Below are 15,569 nucleotides of genomic sequence, written 5' to 3' on the forward strand. Positions count from 1 at the left end.
GGTGATGATGTAAATGGTAATATATTTTAATTTCCAAATTCCACTTGCTCGTGTGTTATAAAGTGATTGGCTTTTATATACTAGCCTTGTATACTGCAATTTTGCTATAATTGCTTATTAGTTTCAGCAGTTTTGTTTTGTCAATTCTTCCACATTTTCTACATAGACAGTCTGTCATCTGTGAACAAAGTTCTATTTCTTTACAATCTGTTCACTTTTATATCTTTTTTTTCTTTTCTTTTCTTTTCTTTTTTTTTTTTTTTTTTTTTACTTCATTAGCTAGGACTTGGCATATGATTTAGAGAAGAGTAGTGAGAGGAGATACCTAGCTTTTTTCCTGGTCTTGGCAGGAAAGCTTTAAGTTTCTCATCATTAAATACGTTATTAACAAGTTGAGGAAGTTCCTCTCTATTCCTGCTTTGCTGAGGGTTGTCATCATGAATAGGTACTGGATTTTTTTCAAATGTATTTCTCCATTTATTGGTATGATCACGTGATTTTTCTTCTTTGGCTTTTTGATGTAATGGATTGCATTAATTGGCTTTGGAAAGTTGAACCAACCTTCCATATCTGTAATAAATCCCAGTTGGTTGTGATGCATAATTGTTTTTATACATCGCTGGATTCAGTTTACTAATACTTTGTTGAGGATTTTTGCAACTTTGTTCATCAGAGACCCTGATCGTTAATTTTCTTTTCCTGTAATGTCCTTATCTGATTTTTGCATTAGGGTAATGTCTCATAGAATGAGTTAGGAATCATTCCTTCTGCTTCTATCTTCTGGAAGGGATTGTAGAGAATTGGTATAATATCATACTTCAATGTTGAATAGAATTCTTCAGTGAACTCATCTGGGTCTAGTGCTTTCCATTTTGGCAGGTTATTAGTTAATGATTCAATTTTTAAAATAGATACAGGCTTATTCATCTTGTCTATTTTTTCTTGTGTGTATTTTGCCAATGTGTCTTTTCAAAGAATGGATCCTTTTAATCTGAGTTATTAAATTTGCAAGCGTGGGGTTATTCAGAATTTCCTTTATTATCCTTTAAATGTTCATTGGATCTATAATGATGTTTTTTCTTTCATTTCTGATATGAGTAATTTGTGTCTTCCCTTTTTCTCTTGTCATGGCTAGGGGTTTATCAATTTTAATGATCTCTCCAAAGAACTAGCTTTTTGTTTCATTGATTTTCTTTATTGATTTTCTGTTCTAAATTTAACTGATTCTTTTTTTTTTTTTAATTATTTTTAGGTAATCTCTATACCCAACATGGGGCTCAAACTCACAACCTCCGGATCAAGAGTTGTATGCTTTTCTGACTGAGCTAGCCAAGCACCCCTTGATTTCATTGATTTCTGCTCTAATTTTGTTTCTTTTCTTCTGCTTATGTTGAATTTAATGTGCTTCTCTTTTTCTAGTTACCTACAGTGGAAACTTAAATTATTGATTTTAGATGTCTCTTCTTTTCTAATGTATGCCTTCAATTCTATAAATTTCCCTCTGAGCACTGCTTTGTTTCATCCTACAAATTTTGATAAGTTGTGTTTTCATTTTCATGTAGTTCAAAATATCATGTAACTTTTCTTGATTTCTTCTTTCACCCATGTGTTATTTAGAAGTATGCTGTTTAATTGCCAAAAATTTTGAGATTTTCCAGCCCTCTTTTTGATTTATTCTTAAAGTCCATTGTGGTCTGAGAGCATACATTGTAGGATTTATATTCTTTTGTATTTGTTTGGATGTGGCCCCAAGTGAGATTTATCGTGGTGAATGTTCCATGTAAGCTTGAAAGGTATGTATGTTCTCTGTTGTTGGATGAAATAGTCTGTACATGTTACTTCTATCCAGATGATTGATAGTACTGTTGAGTGTAGCTATGTCCTTAATGTTTTGGGGTCTTTTTTTTTTTTTTTTTTTTTTTCTGGCTGGATCTCTCCATATCTGATAGAGAGTATTGAAGTCTCCAACTGTTATTGGATTTATTTCTTCCTCCTTGCAGTTCTATCAGGTTTGCCTCTCATATTTTGACACTTTATTGTTAGTTACATATACATTAAGGGTTGCTATGTTTGCTTGAAGAATTGACTCCCTTATGTAATTATGTAATACTCTTCTTTGTTCTTTTCTTTAAAAAAAAAAAAAAGGATTTATTTTTTCATAAGAGAGACAGAGAGGCAGAGACATAAGCAGAGGGAGATGGAGAAGCGGACTCTCTGCTAAGCAGGGAGCCCGACACAGGCTCGATCCCAGCACCCCAAGATTGCGATCTGAGCCACCTGGTGCCCTGCCTTCTGTTGAATTTTCTCATGAATTTTATGATTCCATTTTTCTTTTATAGCATATCAGTGATACTTTTAAATTTTACATTTTTCAGTGATTGCCCTAGATTTTGCAATATAGTTTGCAATTAACCCAAATCCACTTTTTTTTTTTTTTTTTAAGTTTTTTTCCCTAAATAGACTCCACACTTAGTATGGAGCCGCGTTCAGGGCTTGAACTCAGAACCCTGAGATCAAGACCTGAATGGATATAACCATCTGAACCACCAAGGCTCCCCTAAAGATTTTAAGTAATCTCTATACCCACTGTGGCTTGAATTTATAACCTTGAGACCAAGAGTCACACGTACTACCAGCTGAGCCAGACAGGCACTCCCAAATCCACTTTCAAATAACACTAGATGGATTGTTTCACAGGCATTGCAAGTACCTTGTAATACTATGTATTTCTAATTCTTTCTTCCCATCCCTTGTTATTCATTTCACTCATATATAAGCAATAAGCATTGAATATACTTTTGCTGCTATTATTTTGAACAGACTGTTGTTAGCTGAATTAATAAGCAAAAAGAAAAATAATTTTATCTTCCCTTATTCTTTCTTTAATGTAGAATTCCTTTATGTAGATCTAGGTTTCTGACCTTGTATCATTGTCCTTTCCTTCACTTTTTTTTTTTTTTAAGATTTTATTTATTTATTCATGGGAGACACAGAGAGAGGCAGAGACAAGGCAGAGGGAGAAGCGGGCTCCATGCAGGGAGCCTGATGTGGGACTTGATCCCGGGACTCCAGGATCACACCCTGGGCGGAAGGCAGACGCTGAACCTCTGAGCCACCTGGGCAACCCCCCTTTCCTTCACTTTTAACACTTCTTGCAAGGCAAGCCCATTGGCAACAAATTATCAATTTTTGTTTGAGAAAGTCTGCATTTCTCCTTCACTTTTGAAGGATCATTTGGTGGGATAGCAGCATTCTAGGTTTGTGTTTTTTTTCTCATGTTGACACAGAATGAACACATCTTTTAGAGTTTCTAACAGAAAGAGGATTTTATTGGAGTCTAAGTTGGGACAACTGCTTGTCTTCACAAAGCAGTGGGTACTCTGTCAAAGGAACATTTGGTGCAGAGTTTTTACTTTTTTTTTTTTTTTTTTTTACATAAAAAGTTACAAATCGGGGATCCCTGGGTGGCTCAGCCGTTCAGCGCCTGCCTTCAGCCTGGGGCATGATCCTGAAGTCCTAGGATTGAGTCCCACATCAGGCTCCCTGCATGGAGCCTGCTTCTCCCTCTGCCTGTGTCTCTGCCTCTCTCTCTTTCTCTCTCTGTGTCTCTCATGAATAAATACATAAAATCTTTTTTTTATAAAAAGTTACAAATCATTAGACAAAGGACATTTCAGAAAGTTGCTGACATCTTAAGTTTCTAATATATGCAAGGCTGTAGGACTTTAATCTTGTGGGAACCAGGGAAGTTTCTTCCTTTATCTTCTGTGTTCAGTATGTTCTTCCAGGGTAATTTTCTTTAATGAAGCAGATGTACAGTGTATAGAGCCGGTACTTTGAGGTTTTGCCAAGTCCTTTTGACCTTGGTAGATGGTAAATATAGGACCAAGACATGAAGTTGAAAATTTCCTTTATTACTCTTCAAAGCTTGGTTTTTCCCTGTCTCCTTCCCTGCTGGTACCAACTCTGAGGGGAGTCAGGTATCTGCTTTATCTGTGCTCTTCTGTAGGGAAGGTGTTCTTTCCTTGGGTTTTTAGTGGTTTCTTTATCTTTGATTTTCTGCAGTTTAAATATGATACACCTTGCTTTTTCCCCTTGCTGTATAATTTTTTGTTGAAAATTGGACATGATGGGACGCCAGGGTGGCTCAGTGGTTGAGTGTCTGTCTTTGGCCCAGGGCGTGATCCTGGTGTCCCGGTATCGAGTTCCGCATCAGGCTCCCTGCATGGAGCCTGCTTCTCCCTCTGCCTATGTCTTTGCCTCTCTCTGTGTCTTTCATGAATAAATAATTAAAAAAAAAAGAAAGAAAGAAAGTTGGACATGATGTGTTGTGTAGTAGAACCTGAAGCAAGGAGGCGTTTAACGTGAGGTTTTATATGTATCTGGCTAAGAGGCTGTTGGCCTATAGCTGTAGGTATCGGAGGTCTGTGTTTCTTCTTGTGCCCCTGTTTTTCTCTTCTGTGTTGTCTCGGAGTTTCCCTAGAAATTCTTTCTTAGGGTCTGCGTCTTGCACAGAACTGCAGCCCTGTTGGTGTGATGGTAGGGTCTTGGGGGTGGGGGGAGGAGCATTGTATAAACTTATGACTGAATCTCGGATATTTTATTGGGCCAGAATTCCTGGGCTGCAGCTTACAGTAGAGTTTCTTAGCCACTTTATTTTTCCCTTCCTTTGTGATCCGGGTGGGCTAGAGGGGGCTGGGAGTAGCTAATTGCCCTTCTTCCAGCCAGATAAGGCTCTGGTAAAGTAGTTTCCTTGCTAGGAGAAAGTTGCTTGGGGGCTGATCCAGAATGGTTACTTTTCCCCTCTCCCTGAGCCAAGCACCAGATTATGTGGATCTCTGATCTTCACTGTGAGAACCCTGTGGGGGCTCCTGGAGATAAAACTAGTGAATGCCTGTGAGGTTTTTATTTCTCAAACTGGTCAGCACTGAGCCTCCAGCAATTCACCAGTTATGCTGAAGTGTTCCTGCCAGTATTAGCTCTGGAGGCTTCTGTTCCCAGTAAGTTGTGACCGTAGACTGCTGGGGACAGCAGAAAGGAATTCATAAGCCTGTGCCTGAAAAAATAGATGACTAAATAGATCAATAAATAAGGGAAGGCTCTTGTTTATAGTTAGAATGCCAAGTGCTGACTGGCAAATGGGAGGGCTGCTGGAATCGAAAAGTTGTCATATTGCAAGCAGATTCCTCCAAATTCTGCATCAGCCAAGAATTATCAATAGATGCCAGTGAAAAGGGAAAAGGGGAGGGGATTTAGATTAAAAAAGAATAAATGCTGTAACAGAGAGAAATGGGAGCAAATCATAAGGCGCTTCAGGGGCACCCACTAATTAACTGGTACAATTTGAACACCATGGCACCCATGTCTTGTGACTTGCCCCCATTTTGATTTCAGGCTTTTTCTTTCTGGTATAATTAGATGATCCAGGCTGATCTTGTACCCCAGCATTGATGTCAGCCATTTCTCTGAAGATCCCTTGAAGAAAGGGATTTTAAAAATCCCTAAAAAATTGTTTTTTTAAATTTTTAAAAATCTACTGATTTTTAAAAATTTTAATTGTATGTTTGAAAATTTTATGTTATTTTCAAACACAAGTATAGAGAAATTAAAATGAATCCATCATTTCAACAATTGTGAACTTTCTTCTGTTAATTCTTTTTTCTTTTTTTAAAGACTTTATTTATTCATGAGAGACACAGACAAAGAGAGAGGCAGAGACATAGGCAGAGGGAGAAGCAGGCTCCATGAAGGGAGCCTGATGTGGGACTCAATCCTGGGACTCCAGGATCACACCCTGGGCTGAAGGTAGGCGCTCAATCACTGAGCCACCCAGGCGTCCCTGTTAATTCTTAAAATCAGGGCAGTATTAAACCCCAAAGAGAGAAGGATGCTAGAAGTTCATAAATACAGAAATGAAAACCCATGTTAAGATAGAAAGTTTGTGTCTGGTGAGTTCCTGATGATGGGGAACAGAAGGCTAGCTGAGAACAAAGCACAACCTTACACCCTGCAAACCTCCTCCCCCAACTTCTGGGTGGGATATGTGTGACATTCCTCCAGGAAGCTCCCTTACTAGAGGGAAAAACCATCTTTAACTGACAATGGCAGGCCTCCAATATCTTGTAGGTTCTCTTGAGCATGTGAAAATCCTTTTGAAACTTCCCTTTTCCTTACCTCCAACTCCCAAGTATATAATCAGCCACCCCCACAAGCCCTGGGCAGCAGCTCTTCCTGCCCATGGGTCCTGCCCCCAGGCTTTAATAAAACCACCATTTTACACCAAAGACATCTCAAGAATTCTTTCTTGGTCATTGGCTCCAGACCTCACCCCACCAAACCTCACCTATATTCCAAAACTACATCACCCCACATTCTGGAAAGTCTTCTGTTTCCTGGTCTCTGGGTTGAGTATTTGAGGATACAAGTGGAAACCGATGATTTTAGGGCATCTTTTTGTTCTACTTGTCCTTCCTCTCCTGCAGGCCCCAACATGTTACATACACCTTTAGTTCCAGGTGGACTAATTACAACCTCCTTCCTGCCATCTCCTTGGGAGGAGAGCTGCCTCCCTGCCTGGAGGGGCAGTTGCTGGGATGGTGCTGGCTCACCAGATGCCTCACTGAACACCAAACCCGACTGACTCAGTCTCACAATGGGAATTAAAATAATGGGCACAGTAGGTACGGTTGGCAGGAAAATGACAGAGGAATTATACAGGACTAATAGAAAATTCAGTTTATAAAATTGTAAATTTGGAGTTAAAAAATGTATTTAAACCCCGTTCCTTCTCTAAAGCATTGGCAAATTTGGATTTGAAATTTAGTCTATGAAAAAAAAAACAACAAAAAGAAATTCAGTATATGAAAATGAAATCTGTATTAAAGACACATATAAAAGGAATAAGCAGCTTCTGAAGAAAAAGAAAAGAGTAATTGTCTCTCGTTTTTGGTTTTTGTTAGGAGATACCACAGACAAATGCTCGTTTGTTTCTTTATTTAGGGAAATGTTTAAATTGGTAATACAACATATGAATTTTGCGGTGCCATTTCTGAAAGACCATAGCTTGTCACTGAGCTCAGATCAACATTGCATGTAACCCAACAAAGACTCTCTTTGACCAAACATTAGCCAGACGCCTCCGAGCCTTCTTCTTGACTAGACCTCAGTCTGGACCCATAAAGATGGCAGATTCTCCACACAGATGATTTTGTTCACCTCCAGTCCCCTGCCTACCACCCCCACCCCCCAAGAGACTTGAACAAACCCCAGCATAGTTTCTGTCAGCATAAGGGCATATCCCCAGGATTATGCTTGCCTGGGGAAGTGCAACACTGCCAGGAGAACTTCTTGTGCATTCAGGGAAAACCTGGTGATAGGCAGACAGGTCCCTGAACGTTTTCTTCTAGCAGTTACTTCAGAAAGCTTGCAATTCTAAATTCTTTCTCTATGCCTTTGAAGTATACAGCTTCGGCCTCCCAGAACTGTCATCTCAAGGACCTGAGAAAACTACTCTTTGAAACACAAATGTCCAGGGAGCTGACGCTTGCTCTTCTCCCAGCTGGGTGGCTGCCTTGCTCGACTTCCACACTGCCTTCTGTTTGTTTCTCTTCTGCTTAAGTGCCAGTTACCAGCCCAAATGGCCGAGTCGCCCTAACCTTCACCAAGAATCCTCAGGCCCGGGCTGTAGATTTCCACTTCTCCGACTCCACTGAGCCCCGCCCCCCCCCCCCCCCATCCTCTCCTCTGTCCCCAGAGCGCCCAGCTGCCTCTGCACAAATACAAGTTGAGCTCAGTTCACACTGGACCCTCTTCCATATCACAGTGCTGGCTGGATAAAATCTGTCCTTATCACTTAAGTGTCTGGCTTTGTCTTGGATACACTCCACAGCTTGGGACGAAATCATGCCCCAGCTATACCTTTCTTATATATATAGACCTTTTTATTTTTATTTTTATTTTTATTTTTAATTTTGTACACTTTTTAAATAGCAGTACATTTTTCACCAAAACAAAAGGACTCTGACTTGTACAGATCTCAAAAGTCTAGAAGAGAACTTATGCTTCTCACCACTTCCTGGCAGCTTTAGCCTAGAATGTAGAAGGGATTAAGACTACACTAAAGTCTTGAAGGCAGTGGGTAGAATGGAAGGGAAATAATTCCGAGGCCTGCTGATCCTCCCTGGAGGCTCACTGGGCTAGTCCTGACTCCAGAGCCCTAAACCTGCTGTGGATACAAATGCACACTGCAGGTGGGCGGATCTGCCCTGCCATGTCCCACCGTGTCCCCCACCTCCAGTTCTCTAACAGCACTGGGGAACAGCTACAGCACTCAGAAGAGGAGCATTACAGCCCGGTTTTTGTGTGTTTGTAGACCCAGAGTGGCAGAAGGATTAAGAGAAAATCCATATGTAAAAGAACTTTGTTAAACATTCAGAAACTGTGACTTCCTTTCCTAGCAGTATGAACCTCCTTTCAGATCTACATCTTGTTGAACTTATACTTGACTTGCTTTTCAAATGTATTTTAAACTTTCATTTACACTTTTGTACACCAGCTTCCCTCCCCTGTGCATCCTAAGATAATTTTTGGATAAATGCCTGGGGTAAAGGGGTAGGGATCTTAGGTTGAGGTTGGATATAAAAAATGAGCCATAAGGAGGGCACTTGTGATGAGCACTGGGTGTTGTATGTAAGTGATAAATCACTACATTTCTCCTCCTGAAACCAATATTACACTATATGTTAAGTAACTAGAATTTATTTTTTTTAAAGATTTTATTTATTTATTCATGAGAGACACAGAGAGACAGAGAGGCAGAGACACAGGCAGAGGGAGAAGCAGGCTCCACACAGGGAGTCTGACGTGGGACTCGATCCCGGGTCTCCAGGATCACGCCCTGGGCCGAAGGCAGGTGCCAAACTGCTGAGCCACCCAGGGATCCCCGGTAACTAGAATTTAAATAAAAACTTAAAACAACAACAAAAAAATGAACCCGTAAACCAGAAGTGTTAGGTGAGGCATGCACCTGGATTCTGGTAGAAGGGTACCTTTTCCATTTGAAGATTTTTAAAGAAATAGCAAAGTCGTATTACAAAAGAAAAAAGACCCCCCAAAAAATAGTTTTAAGCCTACCGTCTAGTAATTTGTCATTCCAGACTTTCTTTCTATGGGAGAGACAGATCACCTGAGACAGGAAGAAAGGACAATACCAAATGCCTCCCTGGGACTTGGGGTGCCTGGGTGGCCGGCCATAGGCACACAGGTTGGAGTCCCTGAACTGGGAGAGCCTGGTAGAAGAAGTGTGGTGACCGCCTTATGTGTCCTTTCTGTCTTTTCTCAGAAAAACTGAGTATGGAACATGCTACTCAGATGGAAAATGTGAAATCCTTGGTTCATAGACTGTTTACAGCTTTGCATTTAGAAGAGTTTCAGAAAAAACGAGAGCACCTCTTACTGGAGAAAATTGACCACCTGAAGGGACAGCTGCGGCCTCTCGAACAGGTTGGAAAGTGTCACAGTTGAGTCTGTGTGAAAATAATACTGTTGATTGACCACTTGTGGAGTGAATGTTTTTGTGAATGCTCCACATATGCTCATTTTCTCCTTCAGTCCTCACGATGAGCCTGTGCATTTGGTACTCTATTATCTTTGTCATCCTTCAGGTGAGGAAGCAGAGACCACAGGGTGCATAGCTACTAATGTGGTGGAGCCCGAACATGAATTCTGGCGGCCCCACTGGAGCTGCATCTTGAACTGTGTGCTGCGCTGCCCCTCCAGACTGTCCTCTCTGTAAATGAGGACAATATGAGCCGGGCTACACTAGCTGCAGTGCTTCCAGGTTCTTTTTTACAGGATAGGCCCGTGGCTCCAGCCCTGCTTATAGACGTACAGCTGGAGAGTTAGCACCGGCTTCCTAGCATCCAAAAGTTAATCATTAGTGGAGGAGGAAAAAAAAAACTTCTTTGGAGAAGCGTGGAGGAGTCTGTTTTAAGGGAAAAACCTGCATCTTTTAAAACCAGTGATACCATTTGTGATTTTTAAAAATGGATGGGTGTCATCTGTGTATCTTTGTATCTGAATAGGAAGTTTCTGGAAATAAACTTTGATAGTATCCTCTAAGGATACAAGGGATGGCAGAGCAAGGGGCTTTTAAATTATATTTCTTGGATTGATTTTTTACTTTTTAAAAAGTGGGTAATATATTTACTTGCATTAAGATTTGAAAATCTGGAAAGGTGCCAGTGGAAAGTTTTCCTCCTCCTACCATATCCTTACACCCATGGATCTTTTTAGACTTTTTTCATCTGTGTATACACAAGTACAAATATATTATTTTGTCCCCTTTTTCAGAAAAGGGCATACACTATCACATACTCTTCTCACCTTTTTTCACTAACAGTGTATCTGGAAAGATCTGCACATTGATGTGTAGTTTCCACACTACTGCTGCTCAATAGCTCAGCAGATAATATTGATAAGTGTCAGTCTTCTACTCTTGAGAATCTGTAATGAACCGTGTGTGCAAGTGTACCTAGAGGATGCATCCCTAGCAGTGCAGTTGCTAGATCAAAGAAGATAGGCATGTAATTTTAGGTTTCAGAGGACAGCATCTTGAGTTTTTCATTGTATACCCTTCTGTACTCTTTAATTTTTTTCCCCAAAAGGCCAATTTAAAAAAGGGGTCATTTCTGGGCTGACTTGGAAGTAAGTGATCACTCATGAATGTGTATGTTTCATAACTTTTCCCTAAATCAGATCTTGTTAAAATAATGCCGATAGGTATGATTTTACTTGTTCCTTCTTTTATTTCCCCTTAATTTGGTACACTATAAACTGACCCAAGCTCTTTCCCGCTCCCCTCAGATAAAAGCTGGAATCGAAGCTCGCTCAGAAGCTAAAACTAGCAGACTTCTGTGGGCTGGGTTAGCACTGTTGTCCGTTCAGGGCGGGGCCTTGGCCTGGCTCACCTGGTGGGTGTACTCCTGGGATATTATGGAACCAGTGACCTACTTCATCACAGTTGCAAATTCCATGGTCTTTTTTGCATACTTTATAATCACCCGACAGGTGAGTCATTTGTTAGGAAAACGGTAAGTTGGAACATGTTTTGCAAATAATTCCTTCTCCAGCTGAAGTAATATAGCTCACAAATTTCTCCACTGAGATAAACACATCAAATTTTGTTCTGTGCCTTTATAAATATGATTGAATATGTACTGCAGAAACACTCAGTAACTTTAGCTTTATTGCATGATGATTTTGCTAAAACAGTTTTCTTTTTCTTTCTATCCGAATATGTGTGATTTCTCTTCCCAGCATGCTTGCTTTTGAAAGCAGCAGCTGATCTCAAGCAAGACAAAATGTTTCAGTTGTGTTGCCTTATGCTTTCTCTGTTGGCCACTGCAAATATTTTACTCATCTGCCTTCTTTTGCTTTAGTGTTGCTAAGGCAAGTGTCTTTCTTGCAGAGACATTATGTTCATATGTTCTTTTTTTTTTTCCTCTTAGGATTATACTTACTCAGCTGTTAAGAGTAGGCAGTTTCTTCACTTCTTCCATAAAAAATCAAAGAAACAACATTTTGATGTGGTGCAGTACAACAAGTTAAAAGAAGATCTTGCTAAGGTACTTTATTGCAACTATGACATCTTCTAACTGGTCTTGTTTGGGAGCCAGAACTTCGTATTGGGGAGATCTGCAAGTTAAATCTTGGTCCTTGGTCCTAGATAGACTTCTATGTACTGTGCTTTGCTCAGTGAGACAGCTGACATGTGTGATGCTAATTTCATATCAGACAGTTTTTTTTTTTTTTTGACAGTTTTGGTTTTGATTCCTGTATTCTACCTGGGGATATCTTCTAATATGTGTGGGAAAATGTCTTAAATGACTTTGAGATAGTAAAATAATAGTTTTCAGCAGCAGTCTTATTTCTGTTGACTCTCTGAGTGTGCTTTTAAGGAAAACAATCCAATTATCAAGCTCAACTTTTTTTTTTTTTAGAACGGGGAGGGGCAGAGGGAGAGAGAGGGAGAGAATCTTAAGTGGGCTCCACACCCATTGTGGAACCCCACGTGGGGGTCGGGGGGGGAGTGGATCTCACAACCTTGAGATCATGACCTGAGCTGAAATCAAGAGTTCGAAGCTCAACTGACTGAGCCACCCGGGCACCTCTCAAGCCCAACTTTTTAAGGACATAAAAGAAACTAGACTTTTAGGAAGGTGAATACCAAAAAGAATTTTTTTTTTCCTTTTTAAAGATTATTTCTTTGAGAGAGAGTGCACACGGGAGCAGGGGAAGCGGGAGGGAGAGGGAGAAGCAGTTCCCCGCTGAGTAGGAAGCCCAATGTGGGGCTCCACCCCAGAACCCCGGATCATGACCTGAGCCCAAGGCAGTTTAACTGACTAAACCACCCAGATACCCTAAATTTTAAGCTTTTTTAAAGGCATTTGAAAGTTCCTTCTCCTTAAATATAAAAGAATCAATATGGTATTCCTCCCTTCATCTTTTCCATCTTTCCAGTGAGAAAACAGAGGTGTTAGTTCCTTGCCCAGGTATCTACAGTGTTAAAAAGTGGGGAAAGCAGGCTATGAACCCAACAGTCTGACTCTGGAGCCTGTGCTCTGAGGGTCCTCGACACAACTTGTGTCTTTGGCAGCTTTTACGCTGGCCCCCAGTGGACTCTTTAGCTTTGTTCAGATGATAGCTAATGGTAGCTTCTCAACACATTAAGTGAATTTTTAATTTTTCTTAGTCATTTTAGAAGAAAAAAGTTTTGGTAAAAATCTCTTGCACTGCTTTTTTAGTAGCCAGTGTTCGTAATATCTCTTGTTACCTGTACCTTCTAAACTTCCCATCACTCAAATTAGAAGAACAAGTTATTACTAGAATTAAATGTGTAATCCAAGAATTGGGGATGAGGAAACCTTTAACAACTTTTACATTCTATAAAAGCACTGCTTAGGAAAAATACAATGATTTTATCTCTAATTAGTGGGAACTTTTACATTTGAAGGATCTAATCCAAGAAAGCTAAGGGATGGATGTTCTTCCACCTAGTTCATAGCCCCAGGCATTTAAGATTTAAAGTAGCATCTGTGCAAAATAAATAAAGTAGCATCTGTGAAGTATTTTTTTTTTAAGGTAATAACATTGAGGAAGAAGGGAGACTGATGGGTCACAGGGTGCTTTTCTTTTCATAAGGACTAGAAAAACCATAGTAAAGGGGACCGTGAACATAGCAAGAACTTGAAGGATATATTAGAAACCTTAAACTCTTTCTTTCAAAGAGGATCCCTAGTCATCAAAATATTATAGATATTTGCCATTAGTACTTGAAATTTGTTTGTTTAACCTAAGATACGTTAAATTTATAGAATTCTTGTGCATTGATGCTGTTTCTCATTCTCTCTGATCATGTAGTTTCTTCTTTTTCCCATTGACAGGCTACAGAGTCGCTGAAACAGGTGCGCCACTCTCTCTATTTGCGAATGCAAGGAAAGGAACTCAATGGAAAGAATTAATCTTGCATTTTTAAATATCATTGAATTTTTTCCAGTACGTGTTGATTCTGCAACTTAAAAACTGGAACTTTTTGAGTCCCATAGTTCCTTTGAATTTGATTGTTTTAATCTCTTTTGTTAAATTAAAAAAAATGCTTGCAAAACACAGGTATTCTTTGAAGTTCTCACTTGAGATTTTTAGTGTGTGGATTCACATGACTTGCCCAGGGTTAATGCCAGAAGGAGCTTGGATGTGTCCATTAAAGTCAGAGCAGCTGCTGCTGCGGTTTGGCACTTGAGCTAAGAGTCCTCATCCTCCTGGGTTATGTTTATTCCCCTGCATACGTGGAGTGGTCCATGTGCCTGGCATTTGCTCTCATTCTTAGGTTTCCTTTAGAATTGTCTTGTCATTAATTTATTTTTAAGTACATAATAGTAAGAAGACCTTTATCCTGAAACATAGCTAAATTGTAAAATCATAAAATGTCATTTGAAATGTTTCATCTTAACTAATATTTTACTGAGATATAGATACTATTGATACAATATCAAGTACTGATGTAGGTACTTTACATATACGTTATTTGTAATCCTATATCCTATGAAAGTAGCTGTTTTTGTTTTGTTTTTAAAAGATTTTATTTAAAAAAAAATAAAAGATTTTATTTATTCATGAGAGACACAGAGAGAGGCAGAGACACAGGCAGAGGGAGAAGCAGGCTCCATGCAGGGAGCCCGATGTGGGACTCGATCCTGGGACTCCAGGATCATGCCCTGAGCCACAGGCAGACACTCAACTGCTGAGCCACCCAGGCGTCCCCAAAAGTAGCTGTTTTTAATCCCAGTTTAATAATAAGGAAATGGAGGCATGGAGAGGCTAGTTGGCCCAAGTGCACAGAGCCAGATTTCAGCACCTACTCATGGTGGAAGAAAGATCTTTGTGCATTTACAACTAATGGTAGTTAGTCCATTGGCCTGGAAGGATAATGATGATACCCTGATTTGCTATTCAAAATACCCAAAGCCACCAATGTTTTCCGAGTTTATCTTTCGATCAAGTCAGATTCAAACTTCTACACTGTAAGTGGAGCGGCACACAATGACTGCTTGCCATTTGTGTCAGTATCTCTGAAACATGGAAATTTTTAATCACTACAATATTGAGGTTTTATTACTAAGCTAAGAATACGCGCTGTGTTTTTATATAATCATTATGACGAGCCCAAGGACATGTTCTGCCTTTTGGTATTCCTAGGGAGAGACAAGACCGTCAAGTATGATCAAAGTTAAGAGAAATAACTTGGGAAGGGTGGGCCTTGCCTTTTGGGTGGAACTTGGCAAGAGGGAAAGCATTTCAGGCAGGGATATAATGTGGGAAGGGCAGGGGAGTCCTGACATGGGTCTTGGCTCTGTACTGGAGTATTTCTCCAGGGAATATACAATGAAAAGGAGTAGAATGCTTGAAACAAGTTTGGACTGGGAGGATGGGATCAGATAATGGAATCAGGATTCTGGATTTAACATGGGAAACAGCAGAGTATATCCAGTGTGGGATAGAAAGCATGTGGGCTTTAGGGTCAGGGAGGTTCTGCACTTACTAGCTGGAGATATTAGGCAGTTAACTTGACCTCTCCTCATTAAGATAATTATAAAATACCATTGACCTTATTGAGAGTTAAGTGAGATGAAATAGTTTGAACATGAGTAGCTAATATAAGCTACTCTATAAATGTCACACTTGAGTAGAGGTTCCAGGAGAACAGGGATTGTGGGGACTCCTAGGTGGCTCAGCGGATGCACATCTGTCTGCCTTCAGGTCAGAGTGTGATCCTGGGATGCCTGGATCAAGTCCTGCATTAGGCTCCCTGTGAGGAGCCTGCTTCTCCCTCTGCTGTGTCTCTGCCTCTCTCTGTCTCTTATGAATAAATAAATAAAAATCTTTGAAATAACAAGCAAACTGGGATTGTTTGCTTTGTTCACTGATGGATCCATCCCAGGTGCCAAGAATAATGCCTGGCTTTGCTAGGTACCCAAGAAAGATAGGTAAAAGGCCTGTGGCATAGCCTTTCA

At 40.1% G+C, this 15,569-nt stretch overlaps 1 protein-coding gene across 1 annotated transcript in view; it reads left to right on the plus strand.

Moving 5' to 3' along the window:
* The window catches only part of MCUB (mitochondrial calcium uniporter dominant negative subunit beta), a 96,551-nt gene extending 82,886 nt beyond the window's left edge, over positions 1-13,665 (plus strand). The window contains exons 6-9 of the mRNA XM_025465899.3: positions 9,341-9,501; positions 10,864-11,067; positions 11,508-11,624; positions 13,443-13,665. Coding sequence (XP_025321684.1) covers positions 9,341-9,501; positions 10,864-11,067; positions 11,508-11,624; positions 13,443-13,520 — 560 coding nt within the window. The 3' untranslated portion in view covers positions 13,521-13,665. The remainder of the gene's footprint in view (positions 1-9,340; positions 9,502-10,863; positions 11,068-11,507; positions 11,625-13,442) is intronic.
* Positions 13,666-15,569: the final 1,904 nt, after the last annotated feature.

This window comes from Canis lupus, chromosome 32, assembly GCF_003254725.2.
Source record: "Canis lupus dingo isolate Sandy chromosome 32, ASM325472v2, whole genome shotgun sequence".
Taxonomy (NCBI): domain Eukaryota; kingdom Metazoa; phylum Chordata; class Mammalia; order Carnivora; family Canidae; genus Canis; species Canis lupus.